The 24,282-nt window shown below is 42.4% G+C and overlaps 1 protein-coding gene across 3 annotated transcripts; it reads left to right on the top strand.

Moving 5' to 3' along the window:
- The first annotated feature begins 505 nt into the window (after positions 1–505).
- Positions 506–24,282, top strand: IP6K2 (inositol hexakisphosphate kinase 2). 3 transcript variants are annotated; one of them, XM_030283420.4, is made up of 6 exons: positions 855–976; positions 17,011–17,302; positions 19,447–19,669; positions 20,500–20,675; positions 21,881–22,056; positions 23,498–24,282. In XM_030283420.4, the coding sequence occupies exons 2-6, from the start codon at positions 17,101–17,103 to the stop codon at positions 23,993–23,995; spliced, it is 1,275 nt and encodes a 424-aa protein (XP_030139280.1). In that variant the 5' UTR covers positions 855–976; positions 17,011–17,100; the 3' UTR covers positions 23,996–24,282. The 3 variants fall into 3 exon arrangements, with proteins under 3 accessions (XP_072790769.1, XP_030139280.1, XP_072790770.1); XM_072934669.1 differs by lacking the exon at positions 855–976 and adding an exon at positions 1,065–1,087; XM_072934668.1 differs by lacking the exon at positions 17,011–17,302 and having other exon boundaries at positions 506–976.

The following is a 24,282-nucleotide window of genomic DNA, read 5'->3' as shown; positions in this document are numbered from 1 at the left end:
AGAGTAATTTGTATCTAAGTGGAGTTGTTCTGTCTCATTAGTGTGATTAAATAGATGGCAGAGCGTTACTAAGTTCATTGTCAGAGAGACTGTTGCTTAGTAATTTAAACTGCAATTATCTCATTATTATTTTTTTCCTTACAATGAGGGTGGCTGTTGTTAGCCGCAGTCACGCTTTGCATTCAAGCCTTGACGACTGTGATTGCATTTTGAGCATCAGCCACTGGCCTGAAAAAGTCATCCAGGGTAAGGCTGAGTGGGGGGAGCCTCCAGGACCTTCAGCTGCCTGAGATTTGTGGCGGGATGTGCGGTGAGTTCAAGCACACAGCCCTCCTCTGCCTCAAGGGCTGTGCAATGTTCCTCCTGCTCAGCGGGCGAGCTGCGCTGGAGCCCTGCAGCCATGCCCCGGGCCCGTCCCAGCTGACCACCGTGTCGCACACCGGAGGACAAATGGTTTTCAAGCAGGCACCGAGGGCAAGTTAGGAGAGCCCGTCCATGGGTGCTGCGGCCCGCGGAGGTGGGATCGACAGGTCAGGGAGGTGAATGGGACAGGCCCCAGCCTGTGCGTGCTGGGTGGTGCCTCCAAGCTCGGGGCCACAGCCGGCTGCCCAGCGCTGCCCGCTCGGGCGGAGAGCGTGCCCTGTGTGTGCCAGGCGGAGCGGCGGCAGGGCCGCTGGCAGACGCGGAGGGGCCGCTTATCCCCGCGGGCCGCGTTCCCCAGGCAGGGCCGGCCCGGGACCGGAGCCGGAGCCGCAGCCGGAGCCGGCCCTGCCCCGCTGCCCTGCCCCGCTCCCCTGGCAACAGCGGCGGCGCCCGCGCCCAATCAGCGCGCGGCGGCGTGCGCCCAGCCAATGGAGAGGCGGGTGGGAGGGCGGGGCGCGCCGGAGCGAGGAGGGCCGGCCACGCGCCGCGCCGCCATCTTGGCATCTGAGGAACAAAAGCGCTGAGGCCGCCGCCGGCGCCGGCGCAGCACCAGGTAATGGGCTCGCCCCGCTGCCCCCGCCGCTGCTCCTGCCCCGGGGGCGCTCGCCACTGTGGGAACAGCTTCAGTTCTTCCCGCCCGCGCCTCGGTGTCCGGCCCGGCGAGGTGGGGAGGGGCGGCTGCCCGGAGGGGATGCTCGGCGGCGGCCCCGGGGCATTGGCAGGCTCAGCGCGCAGGGAGGGGGGCGCTGGCCCGGAGTCACCCCGGGGATGCGGTACGGCCGGGGTGGGGACAGCGGGGACAGCGGAGCATCCCCGTCCGCTCGGCGCTTCCTGCGCTGCCCGCGGGGGTGCGGGGCGGGGGCGGCCGGGCCGGGCTCGGCGCGGGGGGGCCGCAGCCGCAGCTTCCCTGGCTGCTGCCCCGGGCTGGGGTCCGCTCACAATGTTACTCAGCAGTTCTGTGACCCGGCAGACGTTGTCTGTCCGTTTTGCCGGGGTGATGGGTGTGCTGCTGCTCTGACGGCTGCTCGCTACGCTCGGTAATAGTTCCAAATGAAAAACGGGTGCTGCGGGATGTGTTGCGTAAGTGAATGTGATGCTCAAGAATGCCCTTTTTCTCCGTAAACTGGAAGTTCTGGGTGATGGAACTGTTTTGAGGATCACAGTTTTGTAATACCTTTTTAACGTGGCTTGGAAGCTGCAGACGGTTTAAATAAAAACACGGTTGAGGCTTTGGAAATAGGCATCCTGCTTAAAAAATAAATGTTATCGTTGTTGATAGAATAACAACTTCTTAGTAGTTACACCCTGATATGCCCTTGGCCTGAATTCCGCTGTGAAAAGTATGCATGTTTAAATTAACACTGATATCTTTCCTGATACATGCTAGCATTAAATTGCCCTCTACTTCTAGGCTGTCTTTTTTTTTTTTTCCCTTTTTTTTTTTGACGTAATGCCTTATTCGTCTCATATACTGAGGTGTTTTAGAAATGCATCCAGTGCCCCTGCGCTTTTCGTGAACATCGAGGGGAACAGTTTTGTTTCAAATTCTGTAATTAGAATTTTGCTTTAATACATGGTACTGGAGTATTAATGTTTAGTTTAACTTCTTAGTCAGGTGATGTATTATTGGCCATTACTCAACATGCAGCACTGAAATGGTAGTAGAACAGCTCAGATCTGACACTTGGGGATAACAAGGTCAGGGTTGTTTTACTCAAGAATTGGCCTCTTGGTTCATAATTTTTCTCATATATAAGACAAAACAGACTTGTAAAGTTTTCTTTATTTGAATTAATTTGTGTATTTCAGGACTTACTGGTAACGTTAAGGAATGGAAACTGGGTTTATGTACACATGCATCCACATATAAATATATGTGGTTTAAAAATGATTACTTTGTTTACTATTGCTGATTTAACATCTTCCAGATTGCTGTTATATTTTTTCTTCAGTAAATAAGGAAGAACCCAATGATTTAAGTGCCGGAATTCAGGGAAATGTATTTTTAAAACATGATCTTAAATGTTCAGAAGTGTCTACTGGTTAAGGATCATGGGAAGGATTACAGCCATTCACATGTACTTGTCTGTAAGAAATCCCAGACATTAAACTTGGCTGTGTAGCTTTTCATAAATTTACATTCATTTAATTGAAAAACTGATTTTCTGCCTTTTCTGTCTTTCATCTTTATACATTTCTAAAGTAACAGTCTGTTATCTTGTCTATGGTACTTCAGTTATACAAGCAACACAAGCTTTATGTTGCTGTTTCCTTTGGAGGAAAGGTAGATCAGAGCTGTCACAACCATGTGGTGATAGTTTGGAAGCAGCTGGAAAACTGGACAGTGGTCAGTCGTATGAATCCTGGGCTTTGTACTCACAAAAATTCTTTCCCTACCAGTTGCTTTGAAGGAGGATTTGACATTTGTCAGTCATGACGTTTTGAAAAATCAGGATGAGAAAAGATGCTAAAGAACCTCATTGCTGCCTGTCAGTGGTTGGGCTTCCATCCAGATCAGTGGTATTGGTGTTGCTTTAGTTGTTCTCCAGTCAGCTGGGGAGTGTGAAGGTATTCTGGGGATGTTTTTAATTTTGTAGGGTAGAGGAAGGGTGCAAACCTCGAGGCACTGGGGGTGTCTCAGTCTGTCAGCGATGGTGACACACAAATGTCTGCCCTTTTGGGTTAGCTGGAGGCAGGGTGCTGTGTGTGCTGTCAGGTTGGCGGTGAAAGACCTGCTTCACTAGTGACGTGGAATGTCTTTTTAGAAATCTCTAGTTCTTTACTGTCTGAGTGTTTTGAGTGGATTGAACTAGATAAGATCTAGGGAAATTCTGGAGTAACTGGTATTAAATAGATGTCAGTTCTTTTCAGTGGTTATTAATTTGATGGTCTTTAGAAATTGAGAGATAGCTGGGGTGTTTCTGAGGTCAGGAGTGCTGCTCCTGCAGCTGGGTTAACACCTGCCTGAGCTTGAGAGCAGGTCCAGGACCAGAACAGACAAAAGAAGTGTCTCCTCTCTAACATCATGATGCTGGCCTTCCTGGGGAGCTGTGCTTCAAGTGTGAAAGGCTGGGGGCAAAGAAGTGAACCAAGATTTGATGTGGTTTTTGATGCTAAGCAGAGGTATAGGTTTTTAATTTTTGATGAAATTCTCTGGTTTCCTTAATTCTGTGCCCTTGCTTAAACACAGAACTTGTTTAATGGGTAGGAGCATATTCCAAAAATTCACATACCGTAGCCAAAGATTGAAAGGGCAGAAGCTGAGGTGCAGCTAAAATTTTTATCTTGTGTGTGGTATTTACTGCTGTAGTTGTACCCAAAGTGTGGAGGTAAGAGCCAAATATAGAGCAGTTTTGAAATTTTCTTAAACTGACATTTTACATTCATAATAATTCTTATTTATCTAGTGAGCATGAGCTAGAACCATTAGCTGAAAGCTGTCAGGTTTTTACACTGACGTGTGGAAAAACCTTGCCGCCTCTCATTCAGTTCATCCACTTATCAGCTGTTGAATTTGCTGATGCTGAGCTCCTCCCTGTTGGCAAGAAGCTGCCGTTGGTCTCCAGGCAACGCAGGTCCGGCTGAGCATCTCTGCCTTGCTTGAAGAGATGAAAATTTTCCATTGCAGGGAGAGGATTTTTCCTCTTGGTAATTCTTTTATGTGGCTTCCTCTCTTATCCAAGGTCATTGCATCTTTGAAACAATACAGAGATAGTTCACAAATATCAAGAGGTTATGTTTTAAGAGTTTTAAGGTATAGCTGCAGATATGTGTTTCTGTAACTTTTGTTAGAGATATTTCATTAGAATGTTAATTTTGGGCCTTTCATAGTAACATATTTTATTGCAAAATAGCTCTTTCTTTACCGCTTCTGTAAAAAGCTGTATCATATTGTCTCACTTGCTGCAAGCAGCTAGAAATTTCTCCTGCAAATCTGAAATACTGGAAGGCATAATGGAAACAAAATTGTTTGTTCAAATGAAGGTCTGTCATTGGTTGTGTTTAATCAGGTGTTCAGAGCTTGAAATCTGAAATCTTCTGCAAATTCTTGGCTTGTGTGGCACAAAGCCATTGCAGCCCTGACTGTGTCTCTGAAAGACAGCTATCAGAATAAGGGATTGATAATCTTCATAATAGGTACAGAATGTACCACTCTGCTGTTATCAGCTATCAACATGCAGCCTTTGACCCTCTGCCTGTGGAGGGTTTTGTATTGGAGACAGCTGGAACCAGTTACTGCCCACTTCTGCATTTTTACTGGATTAAGAAAGGCTTGCTCATAAAATGGCTTTGACCACTGAGAGTTGCTTTGTGTGTGTGCCGTGATGGATGGCAGGGCAAGAGGTGGCAAACCAGGCAGTGCCTGGTTTGGAGCTGAGCACGTACTCATCAGCCAGTTAAGAGCCCAAACAGACCAGGGAACTACTGAATTCACACAGTAGCCGTTCAGCTGTACTGCCTCTCTTGGTCCCTGTCTTCTGTCCTGCCATCCAGAAGGTTGGAAGGAAGGGGGGAAAAAAATTCATTTGGATGACTTGCTTAAGCTGGTTAATAGCACCCCAGGTTGTTGAGACTTAAAATGAACAGACTAAGGGGCAGAAGATACAATTATTGAGGTTATTTTTCATTAGAAAAAGCATGGGTTTGGGGGGTTTATGCCGAAGTCTGTATTAGAATGAACACAGCAAAAATGGTTTTACTTTCTTGAAGAACACAGGGCTTTGAGCATAACCAAAAAGCTGTGCAGTGCTGTGATGCAGAAATTTTCTACACTGCCTGAAACCTTACCAGAAATTTTGGGTGCTGCTTAATTTCATGCTTATTAAAGATGACCTCTTTTCTTTTTTTCATATATTTTTCCAGAAAAATGGTAATTTATTTGTCTTGTGCTTTGGATATGTGGAGACAGTGTGATGGCAATTTTTTTTTTTTTATGACATAATTTAGTTTAATGATGTTACAGAAAGGAGAAGTGAAACTGTCTGACATGATAGGCATCGTCTTTATCTTTGTAAGGTGTTACCACTTTCAGAAGGTTGATTCAATTTAATGGAAGATATAAGCTTAAATTGATGGGTAGGTGTGTTCCTACTAACATAGCTGTCATTGCAACTGGGAATCTGTTCAAGATACCTTAGGAAAATTTGTTCTGGCTTAATAGAACCAGCCAGTTTTCTGAAGAGACATCTGTGAGTATTACAGTTGAGAGTATAGTTCTGGATAACCCTGACCAAAGTTACATAAGAAAAATTTTAAAGTTGTGTCATTTCCAACAAGGAGGGAACAAAAAGGTTGGGGGTGTCATTTGGAATTTGTGGAGTTAGATAAGTAATGTCTTTAGTGTGAAGGTAGATGAAGTCAATGCTGATGGGCCTGCAATGAATTGCCTGGTGAGAGGATGGATGACTGTCTTCAAGTTGTTCCATTTAAACAAAGCTTTAGACATATTTAAACCTAAGTGCTGAATCATGATTGTGTCTTAAAGTGTAAATAATGTTTTAACACTACTATGTGCAATGTTTGCTTTCAAAAAATAAGTGCCTTTTTTATAAGCTTGACTTCTTGAAATCTTTTTTCCCCCTCATAGTGTGCTGTTTTTTTGGAAATGCAGAATTGGAACATCAGCACACTGTGGATAGTGGTGCTATGTTGTGGAATTTTGAAAAGAAAATAGGTTTTTGGCAATCATCCAGTCTGCTTCTTCCCTTTTTGGTGAGTGATGGTTTCTCTTTGAAGACAGTTGTACAGTGCACACTTGGTGGCTGCTATAAACATTGCCTCTAAAGCAACAGATATTTTTAAGGGAATAAAAGACATACTCCAGCTGTATCCCATTGCCTGGGCTATTTAAACTAGCTGGCTCTTGTGTGTCAATAAATGTATTTCAGCCTGCTGTGAGAGTAAGAGCAATACAGCCAAGCTCCAGATGAAGCTTCCTTTTCTAGATTACTGAAATTGATAAGATTTTTTTCAAGTGGTTTTGTATTGCTGTTTGAATATGTAAACTGTATGAGATTAAAATGTATTAATTCTTTGTCTGTGATTATTATGCTAAGCCTGTAATTGGCCCCAGATGGTGTAAGCGGAGATTGCTGAACAATAAAACACGAAATACAGAAATAATTTTTTAAGCATTTTTTAAGTACTGTGCAGGTGTACTTGCAGAAAAGGTCCTTTTCATGGGAAGAAACTTCTTGAAGTGAGTTGCATTTAGCAGGGGAAACAGTCTAGATTTTTTCCCCTTGGTTTTGTTGTACCATATGAGAGTCTGTCTTGTAAGACTTGTCTCCTGTCCTTACTTGCTCTCATCCTGTCATGCTGCAGTTAAACAAGAAGCAGATGGAAATTATTCTGCTGTATCTTTTGCATTTGAACTTCTGTAATTGCACTGGCAGCCCTGCGGGGAGCTATGTGTTCAAGGCCTTAGGTCCCAGTTACTTTCAGCTCTTTAGGGAAAGAGCCTGTAGAGGTCACTGAATCATATAAACTCTTCCCTTTAAGATGCAAATCTGGGTTGTGTTATCTGAATTGAGATGTGTTTGCAGTAGTTTGAGATGTTTTGAAATGTAAATACAATTCTAAAATATATCTTAAATACATCTCATTAATGTGAGCTGTTCTGGAGCAAAACCTCCATTTATCTTAATCATCAGAAGTATTCTTCGAACCTACATTTGTAGAACTACAGTTAATAATAGGGATGGGCATTTCAAAACGTGGTGACTATCTCCTTCTGGGTTACTTTTCAATCCTTTTTCCACATAAAGGGACTAAACTTCTTTTGGAGGGGTATTGATGGTATAGATGAATATACACATAAATGAGAAGCATGAAATAGGTAACTGTGCATTTAGGGTACCATTCTTCATATAATAATGTATTTGTTAATGATCTCTGCTGTGCATCCCTTTGGAAATTTTTGCTCATAGGAGTTAGTTTGGATTGTAGGATTTAGGCATCAAAGCTTTAATTTAACAGTCTTGTCCTTTGGGCCCCTAGTGTTTATGGTATAAAAAGCATTAGAGGTTGGGATTTCTAAAGGAATTACAGAGAGAGAATATCTTTGTGTGGTTAAATGAGGGTGGACTTTGAAAGGGACTTGACACTTGTCCTGTATGAACATTATTTTTCTTATCATATTTGGCAAATGTGTCATAACTGAAGGGCTGGTGACAAAGATCCCATGTTCTTCCATTAAGTGACTCAAAATACAGTTCCCAGACTGCTAAATTCACAGTAATGAGAAAGGCATAGCCTTGGATTTATTTAATCTTAATGCTGGAATTTCTTCAGGGTGTTGGTGTCTTGAATAATACTTTCATGTGTGTAATCCACACAATTTAGCTCTTGCTGTCATATTTTCAGAAGATTAAAGGCTGAATGCTATTTTGGTTTCTCCCCAACAAAGGGCGGTACTATCTTTTTGTAGCAACTGGTGATTTGGGCCGCTGATGCCAGAATACCATTTTAAGATGGATCCATTTTTAAATAGGAAGTTTAAGTAGCTTAGTTGTGGTGGTTCAGGTTTCTTAGTTTCCATGGTATTTTTACTTGGAAAAGAGACTGGTTCTTAAATTACACAATCCCTGAAAAAACTACATGGGTCAGAATTGCATGCTCTTTTCCTGTCTGAATATGCTTAGTAACTTGTAACTTAGCTTTATTTTAGTTCCAAGGAGATAAAATAGCTTTACTTGAGAGGTAAAACTGGCATTTTTCCAGAACTTGTATATGTAGGAGTTAAGATTATGGATTACAAATGGTGTAGGGAAAGCTGCTGCTTTTCTTAGATGTTGAAATATCAATTGCACAGGGCACGTAACCTCCTTGCTGAATTTTAAGAAATTGCAGCTGAGGGCTGCAGTGCATGCCTAGGGAAAAAGCTAGAAATTCTTGGAGATGGCTTTTGTGACTTGTCTTGCTTTCCTAAACAAAAGGACTGGGAAACTGAGTTTCTCCTAATAATGTAGACCTGGTTTAAGGAAAATAGGAATAATAATTTTGTGTGAGGAATAATAGCCAAAAAACATTATGCAACTTCAGATTGGTTTGTGTGTAGTTTGCTCCCTCAATATGTTGTGCCTAATGTTTCATAATTCTTAAGTTTTATCTGTTAAAGCTGTATTTAACAGGCTTTTTGGTATAGGAGGTGGTTTTGCAGCTATGGTGTTAAATATACAGGTATAAATACATGTCTTAACGTCTGTGGTAGTGTTTATGTCTCTGTTTGGGTTATATTTAAAGGAAGACAAAACTAGAGCTCCATGTTTAGGGACTAAAAGGAGATAGGATAAACATGTTGCTAGTTAAAAAAAATGTGTTGCATTGAAAGAGTGTGTCTTTATACATTTTTCAACATCTCAGTGCGTGGTCTTTTGTTTCTGTATTGTGGACAAAATTCTTAGTGAATAGAAAAGGCTTGATGCTCTGTTACAAGAAAGGATATCTCAGGGTGCGGTCTTACACTCCTGCAAAACAACAGAACAGGACTTTGTTGTAGCAGCTGCGAGTCCTTTGCCATTGCAGCTGCTGTTGGACTGTCCCACTCTTTTTGGAGTGGAAGAAATATCTAGGAGTAGTACCTTGAGATGTGACATCCTTAGAAGAAGTTAGGGAATTTCAAGGTATTTTTTGTCAGTTAGAAAGCAGAAAAATGTGTTCTTCCTTGGTGGAAATCTTGTGTTTGCTAATGTTAAATGTTTGCTAGTGTTTTTAAAACTAATGTTAAAAACAGGTTTCACTTTCTACCTTGATGGGCCAAGACTGCTGTGGAGTCTATCATTTTCGCAAAGGGTTTTGCAAATGTTTTTTTGTAGGAATTTTGTGCACAAGTTCATGTATAATTCTGGGTTTCTAGATTCCATCTGTTATGCATGATTAAGTAAATTATGATCCTTGTGGATTCCTCCCAGCTCAGAAATTTCTGTGGACAACCAGTATGCCTCTTCAGTACACAGGCCTTAATTTGGGAAATTAATCCAAGGCACTCGTTTACTTATCTGGAGATGTTACTTAATTTTTCTTAACTGCAGCAATGTAGTGCTGCAGTTACCAGCCATTTAGTAAAGATAAGTTAAAAAAAAAAAAAAAAAGACATTGTATCAATATTTTAAGAAGCAGGTGGCTTCTTTTATTGGTCTAGCCCAAGCACACGGCAATAAGAAAAGCGCATGCGGTGAGAAAAATTTGGTCTTTCTTGGCTTTTTGTGACTGTAGGTGGTGATGATAGATGTGCTACTACAGTGTCTGACTCCCAGCACCCTCATGATTTACCACTAAAAGCTATAGTAAAAGTGTTTCTGCTTCCAAAGGGAATGCCCCCACAGACTGAATATGTAGGTCTGAAGGAGTTGGTTACTCTTGAGTTTCCAAGTGTTCTGCTGAGTCTTTCTACAAAACATCATGCTTACTCATCCCTGAGTACAAGTCGTGTAACTTAATGACCATTATATTGATTGATTTGCTGCAAAAGAGCTTAAATAACCTTGGCTTGCATAGAAAGTTACAGCTCAGCATCATTTCGTCATCACAACCACCTGTTTCAAGTAATACTTAATGAGAAAGAAGGGGGTTTTCCTCCCCCAGGCTTTCTCTTAAAGAAAGACTCTAGTATTTCCTCCCCCTTGATGCTATGACATTGTCCCTCTACTTTTCATGGTGCTGAAGACTATTGACTGCTTTATTAAATCTGAATTATTTCCTACTTATAATACTTCTATTTTTGTTTATAAATAAAAAATTCAGAGAACTGACAATTTCAGTGCCCTTTTCTACCAAAGGTAAACTTTTCCCTCCAAATTAGCTACCAGAATAAATGTTTGCTTTTTGTAATCGTGCAGAATTTAGGGTTGCTCTTAAGAGTTTTCGCAAAACTGTAGGATTAATACAAGCATATTATTATGTGGGCTCTTCATTTCTGTCTCAACGAGTTAAAAATTACAAACTATAGCTTTTACTACTTAGTTATATTAATTCTATTGCAGATATAGAAGGCTTCCAAAAGTATCCTAATGTAGCATTTGCATTATATGTAGAGGTATAATGCATCCTCAGAATCAGGAATTGATTAAAACAATTGTGATAAATTAATGCAGAGGTAATTTATCACAATTGTTTTAATTGTGACAAATTTGAGAATATGAGTGTCTACATTCTAATCTTAAGAACTTCTGAAAATAGAACACATCAGAGTAAATTCAGTTTCTGAGCCAAGCAGTAGCTAGAGTGAATGTTGGAAGCAAATCATTACTGATGTTGCTCTGGGTATATTTACTTATAAAACAAGTGTTTTTTGTGGAGGAATGGCATTGATTTTCATAAAAATTAATGACAAGCTGTGCAAGACCTTTGAACCGTAGCATGCTTAACATATCTAATGTTTTTAATACTCTAAAGTTGCATCCTCTGCTTTCTTTGATTCAAGGAATGTACCTTGCTATTTGTAAAGTCCCACATTATTAGTAATGGAACAAGCAGTCCAATCATATGAGGACTTGTAAAATTCCTGTGACCATTCTTGGTTTATAGGTGTATTATTGTAGGCTATTATAATGTGTTTATCCTGCTTCAGCTGTGAAAAGTCATTCTCTTTGAGCAATGTATGACTTACCAACTCAGACTTCAAGTAACTTTTCAATTTTGTGCATGAAACAAGTGGAGGGGTGGGCTCTCAAAAATATACCGTGTTTTCTGCCTTGTTATTTGCATCTTTCTGTGTCCATTCTCAGCTTTGTTGTTTCTTCCTGAATGTTCTTTGGGCTGAAGCAGCTTTCTCCTTGGCTGATCTAATAGGTCATGATACTCTTCTCTCCTGTTGGCTGACTGTGCTATTCCTCCATTTTCTTGTACATTGGTTTTGCATGGCCTGGTTTTTGGCAGCAGGGGGACCACAAAGATTGCTCCTGTGAAGAGCTGCTGGAAGCTTCCCCCAAGTCCAGCAGAGCCAGTCTCTGATGGCTTTGAAGATGGACATGCTGCTGGCCAAAACTGGGTGAGTGAGAGAGGTTGATAACGCCTCTGTGATGACGTATTTAAGAAGAAAATCAAAACAAAGTTACAGAGTTTTGCTTCTAGTCAGAGAAGAGGAGGAGGTGAGAACATATGAGGGGAAAAACATGGGAACACCAAAGTCAGTAGAGTCAGTAGAGAAGGAAGGGGAGGAGGTGCTCCAGGTGCCGGAGCTGAGATTTCTCTGCAGGCTGTGGTGAAGCAGGTTGTCCTCCTGCAGCCCGTGGAGATCCACAGGGGATCCAGAGATCCACCCTCAGCCCATGGGGGAGTTTCCCATGATGGAGCAGATGGATGCCTGGAGGAGGCTGTGATCCAGTGGAGGGAGAGGGCCCTGCTTCCAGGCTGGAGCAGCCTGTCCTTGGAGGACTGCACCTCATGGGAAGAGAGCCCCACATCACAGGAGTTTTGGGAGGCCTGTGTGCCCGTGGGGGGAGTTCACGTTGCAGCAGGTGCTGTAGACCAGCTGCTCCTGAGAGTGGACCCACGCTGGAGAAGTTCATGGAGATCTGTCTCCATGCTAGGGACCCCACAGCCTCACAGGGGAAGGACTCCTCTCCCAGAGCAGCAGAATAAAATATCTGTGATGAACAGACACAAACTCCTGTGCCCTGTCTCCCTGTGCTGTTGGTGGGAAGGAGGGGAGAGCTGGGGAGAGAAGGTGTTTAAGGGCTTATTTTACTTCTCATTATCCCCCTCTGATTCTGTTAGTAATAAATTCACTTTGCAACCTTAAGTTGAGCCTGTTTTGCCCTGGAAGTGTTTCTCCCGGTCCTTATCGCAACTTGTGAACCCTTTGTTATTTTTTGCTTTCTCTACTCTGCCAGGTGTGGCAGGGCAGGGTGAGTGAGCAACTCTTGTGGGTGCCTGGTGTTGTGCCAGTGTCAAACCACAACACCTTGGAACCTTGGGGAAGAGGCTTTGCTTTGTCTGCTCAGCACCCTGCAGCAGCTCTGCTCTGCCGATATCTGCCCTGTCAGCTTCCTCTGCACTCCCCAGTGAGCTGAGAAAAAAGGACAGGCAGAAAGCTTTGCTGCCTTGCTATTTCTGTCCCTGTAAAGCTGATTTATGTCCGTGTGGAGTTGAAGATGCTAACCATCCAAGGCAAAAAGCTTGCACTAGAGACAACCCAGTTTTAACAGATTTAACAGAAGGGCAGCTCTGCATCAGTAGTTCTACCATTACAAAGTTTTGGCAGGAGGTGTATTATTTTTGAGATTGTTATGAAGGAAGAAGCTGCTGCTTAATTGAGACCTGTGCTCTCCAGAGGATGTGTTCATTAATGTAATTACGTGTGGGACTAAGTCGAGAATCTGTAATGACATGAAGTACCTTACAAAGAATGCCGTCACCTGAGATTAATGTTAAGAGCCTGAAAACATGAATTCATTGTGGTATTCTTTTGATGGTCATTGTCACATGTGATGGGGATAAGATGTCTATAAATGTCACCTCTGGTTTGCAGGTTTGGGTTTTAAACATCTTTTGCTGCTTACTGTAGGCATGACACTGCTCAAGCAAATGTTGCTGTGTCTACTCACATGTTTATTTGCTCCTTCAAGTTATGTCAAGATTTTTTTCTTAAAATGCTTCACATATGGAGAGTTAGTAAGTCTCCTTTTTAGGCTGATGTGTTTGAACAAGAACTAGTCAAAGGCACTTAAAAATATGTAGGAGGAAAAGGGCAGGTTACAGGGAGCCTGCAGTTGCAGCTGTTCTGGGCTCTTTCTTTCCCAAAGAGCATTGAGAACAATCTGGGTGTAGAATCAGGAAAGGCAGTGAAGAACTGCATTGTGCTTGTGCTGGTCAACATCAATGCCACTTGAAACTGTTGGTCTTAGGTCAAAGCTTTTATTTGTAAGGAACTGGAACCAGTTTGGCATATTGTGAGGCTGTTTATGGAATTAAAGTATTTATAAATGAAACAGTGCAAAGCATTTCTGATGGGCGTTACAGTTGCGCTCCAGGCCCTGTTAGTCTGAATGGCAAAATTCCAGATATTAAGGAAAGCCAAAATCATAAACAAATCCCAATTGTTTGTAATGGTAATGTTAAGGCACGCAGCAGAAAAAATGTAAGATCTTACTCAAAACCTTTTTTCAAGTGAGAAGAATCTCATTGGGTGAAAAGAGACTGAATTTATTAGGTAAACCGTGCTTCTTGAATGGCTAAAATATATTAATTGATCAAAGTGAAAACTAAGGCTTCATTTGAAACCTAAAATGTTGGCAAGATTGTGTGGTCTTGCTGCTGTCTTCTTGAGTACTGTTACTGTGTTCACATTGATGTGGTTTAGGTTCATAAAAAGGCACTAAGTTGCCTTGCACAACTAAGGAGCTTGGCTAAAGGCTTTTTAGCAGGGAAGTCCTTGCTGATGCTCTGTTCAGCAGTCCTTGCACACAGTTTCTGCTGCAGAGCTGTATTAATAGAGCTTTTTCAGCAGGGATATGTACTACAAAGAGTCAGCCATAGAAACGGAACATGGGCGAGTTGTGTTGTAGTTTTTGGAAGATAAAAACAGAAGGAGAGCTTTCTAATACAGGCACGGTAAACTCATCTTCATTTCTGCTAGCCTTTCCCTTTATTTCTGGTAGTTTCACATGTGTCTTTTTGTGGTACTGCTGATTGGGTACACTGTGTTTGACTACCTACAAATGTTTCTAACATTTCTCTCAAAAAAACCCCAACCCCTATAAATACTGCGTAACTTCTAATCACTTATCTGATAATTTGTATAATACCAGAGCACTAAAAAAACTTTGTTTTTCCTCGAATGGTTAGTTACACTGTGTGATGTGCTGCCAGATTTTACTTGTTCAGGAAAGGGTGAAGTAGAATGAGTAGTCCTGTCCAATTCTGTGCTTGGCAGTTCCATTGCTGAGTGCAATCTGCATACAAGTATTGTCCAGACCACTTGGGCATCCGTGGAAGCAAACAAGTTGAGCTGCTACTAATGAGCTCCCTGAAGATGTGTTGGGTAAAAAAGGTGTACAGTATGTGTTGGAGATTATGTTTGCTAGAGTCATTTCTCTGGCATAAATATCTTCAAGGCTTAACTCCTGATGCAACTGTAATGCAGGAGGACTGGGACCGATTTAAGTGTTTGAGGTTAAAGGATGTTGCAAAGTACTTTCTCAGTCTGAATCACTGCACTTGGCAATCCGTGTCTCTGTATCAGGAATAATTAGGAAGGCAGTCACAGAGTGGTGATGCTGACTTGGAAAAAGTGGCTCTTGTACTGCTGCTGTTCTACAAGGCTGTTAAATGTGGCTGTGCCAGTGTAAAGCTCTGGCACTTCACATGTATGTGTGAAATGCACCTCCAGTGAAACCTGGCACGCTTCTGGCTTTCCCTTGGAAATGCCAGAGGACCGGAGGCATTATTGGCTCTAAAAAATCCTAGTGAAAACTCAAGAGTTGTAAAATTACTGGTGCAGTATACAGACTGATGCTTATCATTTCTGTAAGAGAAAATGGAAACAATTCTCAGAGTTTACTCAGGAGGTAATGTGGTTTGTCAAGTGTTTGGAGGCAGCTCCAAGTGTGTTACACGTGCTGGTAAGCCAACTTGCAGGTGAGCCTTAATGAAGAACAGTGTGGCTCTGCATAGAGTGGGTGCTACTTTGGGGAGCCATGGAGAAATAAATCTGTGACTCTAGAGCAGTAATAGTGCTCTTTTGAAGTGGCTTGTGTTTGGGGTGTAACTGAGAGGTTTTTATATGTATGTGTGTCTCTGAGTTGTCAAATAATTGATGCTGAGGTAGGTTAGAAAATTCTGTGGTTATGTAGTAGCTGCATTAGGAAAAGAAGACTAGGAAATTAAAAGTAGTACAAAGAGAAATTAAAGTTTATTGATACTGCTCTAATCTTAATAATATAGGTTATCAGAAGACAGTATTGTTTCTGGGGAATACTATTCCAGATAGAAGGGGGAAAAACCCCAACAACCTGGTAATGTTTTGTCAAATAAGATGCTTGGAAGAAAGGAGGGAAAAAACCCAAAAAACACCAAAAAGCCCCACCAAAAAAAACATGTTCAGCTCTTATTGACCTGTTATCCTTAGGCGCAAGTAAACATTCCAGGACCTGGAGTTCATTCAGTTGATCAATCTGTTGTTTCTTTAAGCAGTTTAGTTGTTTAATTCAATTAATGCTCTTATGTCCAGGACATGCTGTAGGCGTCTGTAGTTCTGGTAACGCCGCTGCTTTAAGCCTGCAGGTCTCTGCTTTTCCAGTTAATGTAAAGCTGTTAAATATCTAAGGAGGACAAATAAAAATAGACCTATGACCTAGAACACTTTGTAGTCTCTTTGAATTAAGTGCATTATTGTTCGTGTAACTATCTTCAGGCAAAATGACTATGAGGTTGTTTTTAGCCGCAAAAAGTTAATCATTAAAGCTTTGGTCTAAAATTAGAGTAACTTGACTTAAAAATTTACTGGAAGGCAAAGAATAAGACAGTCATGTTTTAGTTTTCAGCGTCGCTCCTTTAATTGCTTTCTGAAGCGCAGGTTACATTAAACTGGTGTCTGGCCAGAACCGAGCACTGTGCGGTCACAGGGTACAGCAGCAGATGTTTGGGATGCAGCTAGCACAGACCCTGCCTTCTGCTGAATGTGGGGGGTGGAAAAGCCTTCTTAGAAAAACGCACATTAGCATTATGGCTTGCCCGTGAAGAGCTTACATCTGTATAATATTTTCGGTATTTGACATGTTATTGTGAATGAACCGGTGAAATAAACGGCCGACCCTGGACGTCGGTTGGTTGCTGTCCGTGCCTGTGTCGGCGGTCAGGCGCTGGGGTGCGGCGGGGCTGGCCGGGGTGGCCGCGGTGCCTTTCCTTGGGGCTGCCTTTCCTTGGGGCTGCCTTTCCTTGGGGCTGCCTTTCCTTGGGGCTGCCTTTCCTTGGGGCTGCCTTTCCTTGGGGCTGCCTTTCCTTGGGGCTGCCTTTCCTTGGGGCTGCCTTTCCTTGGGGCTGCCTTTCCTTGGGGCTGCCTTTCCTTGGGGCTGCCTTTCCTTGGGGCTGCCTTTCCTTGGGGCTGCCTTTCCTTGGGGCTGCCTTTCCTTGGGGCTGCCTTTCCTTGGGGCTGCCTTTCCTTGGGGCTGCCTTTCCTTGGGGCTGCCTTTCCTTGGGGCTGCCTTTCCTTGGGGCTGCCTTTCCTTGGGGCTGCCTTTCCTTGGGGCTGCCTTTCCTTGGGGCTGCCTTTCCTTGGGGCTGCCTTTCCTTGGGGCTGCCTTTCCTTGGGGCTGCCTTTCCTTGGTTCCCTCTGCGGAGCGCGGGGCGGCGCTGCCCGCGGCGCTCCTTCGGCTGCCGCCCCGCCCCGCGGGGCTCCCATTGGCTGCGGCGCGGCGGGGGCGGGCCCGCCCCAGCCTGCGCTGGGCTCCCATTGGCTGAGGCGCGGCGGGGGCGGGCCCGCCGCAGCCTGTGCGGCTGCGCCCCGCGCTCGGCCGCAGTCGGCCCGGCCCGTCCGGAGCGGGAGCTGCGCGCTCCGCTGTGCTCGGCCCCGCTGTGCTCGGCCCCGCCGCGCTGCCCGCAGCGCCGACACTTACGGCCGCCGCTCTCTTGTGTTTGCCTTAACAGACTTTGAATAAAAATCTGCGGCTCCCGGAGCCTTCAGGCTCTGAACTGCCTTCACTACTGCCACCGTCTTCTGTCTAATGTGCTACAAGGATGAGCCCAGCATTTGGAGCAATGGAAGTGGAGCACTATTCCAAGGGAGTCTTACTCGAGCCTTTTGTCCACCAAGTAGGAGGACACTCCTGTGTCCTCCGGTTTAATGACAAGACCATCTGTAAACCTCTTATTCAGCGAGAACACCAGTTCTATGAGACTCTCCCAACAGAAATGCGTAAATTCACTCCACAATATGAGGGTAAGTTACCAAACCTTTGAATGGGGTTGGGCTTTTGGTTTCTGTTAATGCGAGTGTGCTGTGCTCTCTGTTCTCTCTGAAATCTCTTCTGTGTGGAAGAGATTTTAGGGTTTTTTTTCATGTATTTTGATGTTGTCTGAGGCAGGCTGTGGAGTTGCAGGGTGGAAATGCTTTCCAAGCTGCTGTTTGGGCTACTAACAGCATTAGAGTAGAGCAACTCTGCTGGTGATAGCCCATATATGTCCCTTAGGCACAGGTAAGTAGCTAACAGCTTGAGAACATTTTCAGTAATTATCTGCCTTTTTTTTTGTGTGTGTGGATTTAAATTTTTTTTTTTCTTTTTGCTACTTGTTTAATGTTTGTTTACAAAGGATTTGGTAAGGATGGATAATAGTGTTTTGTGTAAGCTTAGTTGTGGTCTCTTTTGTGCTTTGATTTCTCCTCTGACTTTCATTTCAACTGCAATAAGTACATGCCAGTAAGGTGTCTTGTTGAATACTTACAGTGTTATTTCTGCCATTAAGGAAGTGAAAATTCATGGCATTTAGGTAGGCAAGGATCAAGTAGCTGTGATGAGGCTGAGTCAGAAGTTATGTAGGAGTGGAAATTCCAGTTCTCCTAAGAATTGAACCAGTTAACAGGAATACTGCCTATTCTTTCTCCTATTCCATCAACTGCTGCCTGGTGATTAATAAATAATATGTCTGAAGGACTTCTTTTAAAATGAAATTGCTTTTTAAAGCACATTGATTTTAACAACATGATGTTGATGAAGTTTTGTGTTTTGTTTGTGAAAGTGATGGAAGACTTCAGTGATGTTTCAGAGTTAATAATCTCTGCTCATTTACAGAGACTTTCTGCCATGTCTAATTACAAGTTCTGTTGGACTGGAAAAAAATCTGATCTTTGAATGATACTTTTCAAAATGTAATAGAACAATTGTACTAGTGTATGTGGCTTTCTGGGAAACATGGGGAGGGATTTAGAAGGAAGGGGCCTCTCTTGGTCCACCTCTGTTATTTTTTTTTTTCCAGAGAAAAGGCAAAGAAGCCATTTGCTAGCTGCTCCCCCACCCTTTCCCCATTGTCCTTTCCTTTGTGACAGCGGGACAGAGTTTCTGTCCTCCTGCCCCAGCCACTGCAGGTCTGGGAGCTGCCTGCCCAGCTTAGGAGTTCCAGTCTCTCACCAAGACCTCTCCCCCAGCTAGTGATGAGCTGCAAGAACTGTGCAGACTGATTGAACTGAAATAGAGGAATGGAAAACAAAATAAAAAACAATTCAGATAATTGTTATGGCTTCTCCATTAACCCCTGAGACTTATTCATGTGGTACTGGGCACATCTGTCAGTGCTTCACTAAGACTCCTAAAATACAGTGCAGTGCTCTAGAGACTCCTGAGGGGAGGATGAGGAGAAAAAATGCTCTTGAGGTTCACCATGTTTCTGTACCTCAAACAGATTTACTTTGTATTGCATTTTTGTTACTTATTCCACAAGATTGCTGCATAACCAGTATCAATAAAATATATTAAAAAAAATAGAAGAAATGTATCATTAAACATGGTGATTTTAAGTGGAAGCTTTTGGATTAGTTTCTGTTGTAATGTGACATTTCCCTTGTTTTGCTCTCCTTGCACATCTTTCCTTTCCCTTGGGATCTATTAATCAAGTATTGTTTGGAGAAGTGCTTCTTGCTTTGCTGTCATGCAAAATTTAAAAAGTTTTTAGTGTGAATTTTTATTTTGTGCAGGTTACTTTTCACTGAAAGATGTTAACAAATGTTTTACATCTCACTTAGAATCAGACCAGTCAGATTTTTTTTAATTAATAAAAGCTTTTATTAATTAAAATTGTGTCCTGTTATTCTTTGATTATTACTTGACTGCCTCAGAGAGAAAATTATCTTTTGTATCATTGTTTTGCCAATATGATAAATTGTTTTTTTTGTGAGGTGTCATCTTTGTCTAGCTCTTTTGATATTTGTTAGGTTGGCAGATGAGGTTTGGCCTGTGGCAAGATAGAAACTAAGGACTGGGGTAAGAGAAATAATAAAGTTGCTGTATTCTTAGTGTAAAAGAACGTGTTCTAAGAGGCTTGCTTGTCGCTTGAGCAGTTCATAACTGTCTGGGTCCTTTTTCTCTTCAGGTGTGGTATCAGTGAGCTTTGAAGAGGATGAAGATGGAAACTTATGTCTAATAGCATATCCATTGAACGGGGACCACGATAACTTAGAAAACTTAGATAATTCTGACTGTGAACCCAAAAGTAAGCTATTGCGCTGGACTAACAAAAAGACAGTGCTGTTAGAAAATGAGAAGATATCGAAGGAATGGGTCCGGCAGCACAGGAAAGAGGAAAAAATGAAAAGGTAAGTTGGACTTTTACCTCTCAAATTCTGGTCTCCAGAATTCCAGAGAATTCTCTAGAACTCTTTTCGCTTTCATTTTCTTTTTGTCTCTTGTTTCTTTCATTTTTCCTGACCTTTTCAGTGCAGACAGGTTCACTAGTGAAACTAGTGTGTCCTTAGTAAAGGCTAAGTTGAGTATTTTCATTTTTTTTCTGCTGTGGTCAGTTGAAACAGGTTTCCCAAAGTTTATTTTTGAAGCTTCAGAAAGAGAAAAAACCCACAAACCAAAGAAACCCAGCCACAAAAAAGCATCTCTGCAAACAAACAAAAAGCATTCACCCTCAAAGCAAAAAAACAATAGTTAAAAATAAACCAACCCCAAACATATTTAAGTGCTACTATGTATGGCATACTTAGTTAGGAATCCTGCTAGTGACATTTTCCCCCTTGTTCATTCCTATTAGTTGTGCCCTCCATAAACCATGAGCTGTGATGTGTTGTGCTAAAAACAGTGACCTTAGCAAAGGATAAACCTTAAAGTGCATTGCTACCTCTTGCATTAGTTCATAGAAGCCATGCATACAGGTAAAGGATATATAAGTAGGATTACTATGTGTTTTGTAACATTTAGCTATGTGCTCATTTATATTAGTACGGAAGTGGCTTTGTAATGGTTGAAACACTACTCATAGGCATCTTGTTCACATGTACAGAGAGGAAAATAAAGATTTTGCTTGCTGTTAATGAAGTTGAGCAAAATAGGTTGTCAAGTTAAATCCATTGACAACCTCTCTTCAAGAGCTTATTTTTCCTCTTGATCTCTAATTTGCTATTTTGTTCTGTTTTTCTAGTCACAAACTGGAGGAAGAATTTGAGTGGCTGAAGAAATCTGAAGTCTTGTATTATACTGTAGAGAAAAAAGGAAATGTCAGTTCTCAGTTTAAACACCATAATCCATGGAGCATGAAATGTCACCAGCAACAGTTACAGCGCATGAAGGAAAACGCAAAGCACCGAAATCAATATAGTATCCTTTCCTGAAAGTACCTCATAACAATGGAATGAGTAGGGCTCTGCCTCTTATTTCTTGAACATTCCAGATGAGAGTAGAGAGCAGGCTTAACTGCAGTCCCGAGAGACTCTGAAGCTCTGAAGTGATTTATTTGGCATCTTTGAAGGGTGTGCCAGCACTTTCTAGAAATGGGCTTTTCCAGCACGTAACAAACTACCTCAGCTAGGAAATTCAGAGAACTCAATTAAAATCTTCACATTGTGGCTTAGTGGACATGTTTTACAGTATAGTGTTTGATGTCTTCCACAAAAACAGTTTCTAGGTCAGAGTTTTCAAAGTAGATGAGTTCTGTCATTTTTTATTACCATTTTGATATAGGTGATCTTAAAAACTAGTGTCCTCTTCCTCTTTTCATTAGTTTCTTAAACAGAGAGGCTGTTCCAGTGCCTGGAGTTTCTGCTTCTATTAGTCTCTTTTTGATGAGCTTTAAGAAAAGTTGAGTATAAACAGTCATGTAGGATTGGAGCATGAGAAACAAAAAACTGACTGCATCCATGAAGGCCGAAGCACGTTGGTTTTGTGCTGTGGAACCATAGGCAAGCATTTCCACCCTGAACATTCTATCAAAATATGATCTTTCTGTAGGCTTGGATGCAACTGATATATCCTGCAAAAGTAGTAGTATCTAAATACTGAGGTAAACAAGTTTCTCAGTGTGAGGAGTTTCGGTCATGGATTACTGAAACATCTATGACTAATAAATGATCAAATTGATAGGATTTTTTGGCTGGTACTGTCACTATTTCACTGTAGATTATTATTCAGATGCCTAAAAAGTGTGTGATATCTTTGGAATGCTTCACTGGTTTTGAATGGTAGTACAAACACACAAAATCTTCACTTCCCACAGAAAAAAAAGTCTCTTGACAGACAGGAAATATGTCATAGTTCAAAGTCAGCTGCCATGTTATATTTCTGGGTAACTGATTGCATTTGGTTTTTACTTAATGTGAAAACTCATTAGTCTCTGGACCACTAAAACTGAAACTGGCTTAAAACAGAGGGCATCTTAAGTTTATGTAACTGTAATTTTTCTAGATTACTTTATGCTAGGCATGTTTTGGATATCCTTAATGTTAAGAGTGAGGCACTATAAAATCTGTGGTAATGTTTTTAAAACCTGTATTCCTCATTGTGAGGCTTGTTCCTTAACTGGTCAGAATTCATTTTGCTGGAGAACCTGACGTCTCGCTACGAGGTCCCGTGTGTGCTGGACCTGAAGATGGGGACGCGGCAGCACGGCGACGACGCGTCCGAGGAGAAGAAGGCGAATCAGATCCGCAAGTGCCAGCAGAGCACCTCGGCCGTGATCGGAGTGCGCGTCTGTGGCATGCAGGTGAGAGGAGAGCTCCTCGTGTGCGGCCAGCAGGCTTGCACCTAGTTCTGTTAGTGGAGTTTGGGGTTTATGTAGTCATCACACAAGTTGTTACCCTTGAGCTGCTGTGCTTTGTTTGCTTCTGAGGGGAGTGAGGACTTAGAGTATCGTTGATGAGTTGGAGGTGGCAGCATCTCCAGGAGCAGCCTGCAGCCCATGCTCTGCACCAATGGGTGCAGGCTCTGAACACACAAACAGCCTCCTGCACCTTATCAGCAGTTCAAAACTGTTAAAACTACTGATTCAATTAACAGTTCAGGATAGCCTAGGGAACACTTACAGGAGTGGCCAGTTACATGCATTTTGAATTAAGTACACGGAAATTTGTTAAAATAATAAGAAGCAATCAGTTCTGTTCTGTAACGTTGAACAGCCACAGATCTTTCACTTTTCACTGCTTGAAGTAGACTTGTTGCAAAGTGCAGGCAAGAAGTGCGTGGTAAATGTGATAAGACTTGTTGCCAGATGAGGAGACATTGTGTGGACTTTCACCTGAATTTTTTGTTTACTTGTTTCTGTATTCCTAGAGTGACAAATGAGAAACAACATGTTTGTGTTGGAGTTTTTTCCTGAAGCTTTTCTCCTCCTATCCAATAGATTCCAGGAATGCTAGCAGTGTTTGCTAGGTCTTGTTCCACAGCAGGACTGTTGGCATATGTGGTGTTCAGCTCACTGTTCAAATTCAGAGAAAAACATGAGGCAGAAATGAAAGTGTGGGAGCTGCATTTCTAACCACAGTGTGCTGGGGTTTGAGCAGGGCATTGCCACTGTTCACTTTCCAGTATTGACCTGTGCTGAAAAACAGAGAGGAACTTTGGAAGCACCTGCAATCCTTTCTTGACCCAGATGTTTAGGCATTATTGAACTATCAGTTGTACAGACCACTCTCCCTTGCCTTCCTGCAGGAAGGCATTTTTCTGCAGGAGCACCTCTTCTTCAAATACAGATGATTATGGGGTACACCTTATTTTTGTATAGGAATGTTTGCCGTCACTCAGATCTCAGCATGCTGAGAATCAACTGGTACATCCTAGAGTAGAGGCTGGTAATGAGCTGAATCAGTGGCTGTGGTACAAGTTGTAGCTTGACTTTGGAGATCTTGGCTGCAGCTTTCCTAATCTCACTTTAAGTCCTTGTTCTTACATTCTGCATGGAAAAGCTCAAATCTAAACTGAAGGAATTTTCCATTTCCTCTGAGTTGCACAGGCACTGCTGGATCAGTTGATAGCAATTTCTATAATTGTGCAAGAGCAGTTTTAGAGATTAGTATGTCATCTTGTAAGTGTTAAGGAGCATGCTTTTTTAGTTTTTAAAATTTTTTTGTGTCCCCTCAAGGCTTTGATGTCAATGTACCAGCAATTTTAACTGTTCCTTTTCTCTTGTCTTGTGTTCGTATCTGCAGGTCTACCAGGCAGGCACTGGCCAGCTGATGTTCATGAATAAATACCACGGAAGAAAACTCTCAGTCCAAGGATTCAAAGAAGCACTTTACCAGTTCTTTCATAACGGCAAATATCTGCGCAGGGAACTCTTTGAGTCCGTTATTAAAAAACTTACTGAACTCAAGTCTGTGCTGGAGAAACAGGAGTCCTATCGCTTCTATTCAAGCTCCTTGCTGATCATCTATGATGGAAAGGAAAGGCAGGAAGTTGCTGTTGATTCGGATCCAGAGGACCTAGAGGACCTTTCAGAGGAATCTTCAGATGAGTCAGCAGGAGCCTATGCCTACAAACCAACTGCCAGTACTGTCGATGTCCGCATGATAGACTTTGCCCACACAACCTGCAAGTACTATGGAGAAGATAGTGTGGTGCATGAGGGCCAAGACACTGGTTACGTTTTTGGACTCCAGAATTTAATAGATATTATTAAAGAAATAAGAGACGAAAGTAATGAATAAACAGTGTGAATGCACATCAGTAGAAAGCACTATTGTGACTCTTCGTATTCCAAAATTATTGGCCACTTTCTGGTGGTAGGAATCTTTACAGGCTCTGCAAGGATAATCCTGTCAGAGTCAGACTTGTTCAGAGGGCATTTACTTACATTGGTGCTGGACCTAGCACTGGCAAAACTTGGTATCCTTATTTATTTTAACTTTCTTAAACATTCCATATTTGATTACTCAGATACCTCTGTTATCCCTGTGTGTATATGTTCCAATAAAATTCTTTTTGTTCGTTGTAA

The sequence above is a fragment of the Taeniopygia guttata genome, chromosome 12, assembly GCF_048771995.1.
Source record: "Taeniopygia guttata chromosome 12, bTaeGut7.mat, whole genome shotgun sequence".
Taxonomy (NCBI): Eukaryota; Metazoa; Chordata; class Aves; order Passeriformes; family Estrildidae; genus Taeniopygia; species Taeniopygia guttata.
This window is presented reverse-complemented; position numbering and strand designations above follow the sequence as displayed.